General features: G+C 59.3%; 1 protein-coding gene across 1 annotated transcript in view; it reads left to right on the top strand.

The window, feature by feature from the left end:
• ASB16 (ankyrin repeat and SOCS box containing 16) overlaps positions 1–3,175 on the top strand; it is a 14,509-nt gene extending 11,334 nt beyond the window's left edge. The window contains 4 exon segments of the mRNA XM_028498120.2: positions 943–1,130; positions 1,133–1,386; positions 1,871–1,984; positions 2,502–3,175. Of these exon segments, the coding sequence (XP_028353921.1) occupies positions 943–1,130; positions 1,133–1,386; positions 1,871–1,984; positions 2,502–2,687 (742 nt within the window). The 3' untranslated portion in view covers positions 2,688–3,175.
• The last annotated feature ends 349 nt before the right edge of the window (positions 3,176–3,524 follow it).

Genomic DNA, 3,524 nt, shown 5'->3' with positions numbered 1-3,524 from the left:
GGTCTGAGGCAGTGAGTATTAATTCCTCCGCAGTCACTAACTTGCGGTACGTCCTGGGCTGCACCACAACCTTTCTGGGGCTGAAAACTGAAATGGGTCCCTATGTGGGGACCCACTGGGGTCCCTATCTGATGGGGGAGTCAGGTGAGACTCTGGGAGGGACGGTCTGAGGCAGTGAGTATTAATTCCTCCGCAGTCACTAACTTGCGGTACGTCCTGGGCTGCACCACAACCTTTCTGGGGCTGAAAACTGAAATGGGTCCCTATGTGGGGACCCACTGGGGTCCCTATCTGATGGGGGAGTCAGGTGAGACTCTGGGAGGGACGGTCTGAGGCAGTGAGTATTAATTCCTCCGCAGTCACTAACTTGCGGTACGTCCTGGGCTGCACCACAACCTTTCTGGGGCTGAAAACTGAAATGGGTCCCTATGTGGGGACCCACTGGGGTCCCTATCTGATGGGGGAGTCAGGTGAGACTCTGGGAGGGACGGTCTGAGGCAGTGAGTATTAATTCCTCCGCAGTCACTAACTTGCGGTACGTCCTGGGCTGCACCACAACCTTTCTGGGGCTGAAAACTGAAATGGGTCCCTATGTGGGGACCCACTGGGGTCCCTATCTGATGGGGGAGTCAGGTGAGACTCTGGGAGGGACGGTCTGAGGCAGTGAGTATTAATTCCTCCGCAGTCACTAACTTGCGGTACGTCCTGGGCTGCACCACAACCTTTCTGGGGCTGAAAACTGAAATGCTCCCAGTGACTTGGATGGGCCTTCCAGCTCTGCTGTCTGTCATGGGGCTTCTGTGAGTCTGGCGGTAGGCGCCAGGCTCGCTTGAGCCAAGAGAGGTGGGAAGAAGGAGTCACGGATGACAGCAGGCTGAGGGGTTCCCAGGCCAGGCCTGGTCCCTCAGGATTTGCCTCAGGGGCCTTGTACCCTGCCTCCAGGTGCGCCAAGCAGCTGCTGGAGGCGGGAGCAACCGTGAACTTGGCGGTGCAGGACAGCGAGGTGACGCCCCTGCACGTGGCGGCGGTACGAGGCCTGGAGCAGCACGTGGCTCTCTACCTGGAGCACGGCGCCGACGTGAATCTGCGCACCAGCCAGGGCGAGACGGCCCTGAACGCCGCGTGCGCGGGCTCCTGGAAGCTGGGGCAGATGCCCGGGCGGCAGGGCGCAAGCGCCACACGCCGCTGCACAACGCCTGTGCCAATGGCTGCGGGGTCCTGGCCGAGCTGCTGCTGCACCACGGGGCCTGCGCTGCAGTTCCCAACGAGGCGGGCCACACGCCCATGGACTGCGCGCTGCAGGCCGTCCAGGACGCCCCCAGCTGGGAGCCCGAGATCCTCTTCGCTGCACTGCTGGACTACGGGGCCCAACCTGTGCGCCCTGAGGTGCGCAGGGAGGGCCTGTGAAAGAAGGCTCCTGACGGGCGGGGGATGCCTGGAGCTGGAATTGCCCAGCCTCCGGGAAGAGACGCCAAGAGACAGAGAGCCCGCTCTCTGGGCCAGAGATCTGTCCCCCTCTTGGGAGAAAAAGCCCCCAAGGAAACTGGCTGGGGCCAGGAGGTTGGAGCACACTTGAAGGTGGGGTAAACTGAGGCTAGAAAAGGATGAGGAGGGACTCAGATCTTGGCCTCTCAAATTTGGATGTGGGACTTCCCTGGGAGTCCAGTGGTTAAGACGCCGCACGTCCACTGCAGGGGTCACGGGTTCGATTCTTGGTCGGGGAACTAAGATCCTGCATGGCACGCGGGCGGGCAAAAAAAAGAACAGATTTGGATGTGAGTGGGGCTTTGGCCCAGGCTGGTTGGTAGAGGCATGGTACCCCCGAGACCCTCTTTTGTTTTCTAGTCTGAGACTCTCTTTTGATTTCTAGATGCTGAGACACTGTGCCAACTTCCCTCGAGCCCTGGAAGTCCTGCTTAATGCCTACCCTTGTGTCCCATCCTGCGATACCTGGGTTGAGGCAGTGCTTCCAGAGCTGTGGCAGGTAAGTCCGCCGCATGAGCACAGCTCCTTCCTGGGCTCTGGGGGAGATAGAGGAAGGATGAGCCCCAGGCCTGTCCCTCCAGGATGGGCTTCCTGGAGGCAGGAGCAAGAGGGACCCTGGGCTGGAGGAGGATGGTCAGAGTGAAACCTCTGGGTTCCAGGGTACCCCTGCCCCCGGAAGCTCAGAATAACCTTTAATGGCACACAACTCTCTAGCCTCTCTCTTACCTGCATCTGTATAGACATTTATCAGGCATGTCTGACTGAGTGGGCACTGTGCCAGTATCTTTGGAGTGGGGGTGGGTGCAGACATGGCTGAGACCCTGCTCTGCAGTGTGGTCCCAGCTCCCATGACCCCTGCAGGGCCTTTGCTTCTGAATCTGAGTCTTTCAAGATGAGCCAAACGCCCAGGTGGGTGCAGGTTGCAAAATCCCAGGGCCCCACCACTAGGTCACCCCCAGATGGAAGGGCACAGTCAGGGTGTTGGGCCATCTGACCCTGTTCCACTCCCAATCTAGGAGCACGAAGCCTTCTACAGCTCGGCCCTGGGCATGGTGAATCAGCCGAGGCGGCTGCAGCACCTGGCCCGGCTGGCTGTACGTGCTCAGCTGGGTAGCGGCTGCCGACAGGCTGCCGCCCGCCTCCCCCTGCCCCCGCTCCTCAGGGACTACCTGCTGCTGCGTGTGGAGGGGTGTATCCAGTGAGCCCCGTGCCCAGCTGCTCCCAGAGCTTGTCCTGCCCCCTCCATCAGCTGTCCCCCGCAACCCTGGAGGACCAGTCCCTGGCTTCTTATCCACACTCTGCATGTCCTCTGGGGCCAGCTCATCCCTCTACTGGCTTCTTGAGCCACCTGCTGACCTCCAGCTCGACCTGAACTTCAGCTCCTCTCTCCCATGGGAAGGTCTGCAGACTCAGCCTTTGCCCGCATCCTCCTCCTTTGCCTAAGTGGATGAGGGTCCCTCCATCCAGGCAGGCCCCAAGCCAGGAGGAAGTGATCCTTGTTGCCCCCTCTCCCCTGCTACCTATGTACCTGTTCAGACTCCTAAAGAGTGGCAGACTCTGCCTCTAGCTGTACTGCCAATGCCCGTCCTGCTTTTGTCACTTCAGGGGAGGACTTCACTGACTGGTCTTGAAACCCATGCCCTGCAAGGATGTTGGAACCATCTTTGGGAATCAGAACTCTGATCATGCCCTTCAGTGGCTCCACACCACCTTCAGGCTAAAATAAAAACTTAACAAGGCAGACAAACCTTCTAGCCCCTGCCTCCGCCAAGCTCTCCGGCCTCCTGATCCTCCTTCTCCCTTCTAAGATTCCTGTAACTCAGCCTTAGCAAACTAGTTACCGGTTGCTGGGTATGACCTGCTCCCCTTTGCTTCCAGGCATCTGCATGTGCTGTTCCCTCTGGTTGGTCTACCCTTCCCACATTTTTTTGCCCTGGTTGAAGCTGATTTAATCCTCAAGACTTGGCCTACTAGCCCCGTCTCTGCAGAGCCTTCTCTGCACTGGGTGGTTGTTCCTCACCCCTCAGTGATGCATACTC

The sequence above is a fragment of the Physeter macrocephalus genome, chromosome 14 (genome assembly GCF_002837175.3).
Source record: "Physeter macrocephalus isolate SW-GA chromosome 14, ASM283717v5, whole genome shotgun sequence".
NCBI lineage: Eukaryota > Metazoa > Chordata > Mammalia > Artiodactyla > Physeteridae > Physeter > Physeter macrocephalus.
The sequence above is the reverse complement of the archived record's forward strand: the minus strand, read 5'-3'. Positions and strand labels throughout refer to the sequence as shown.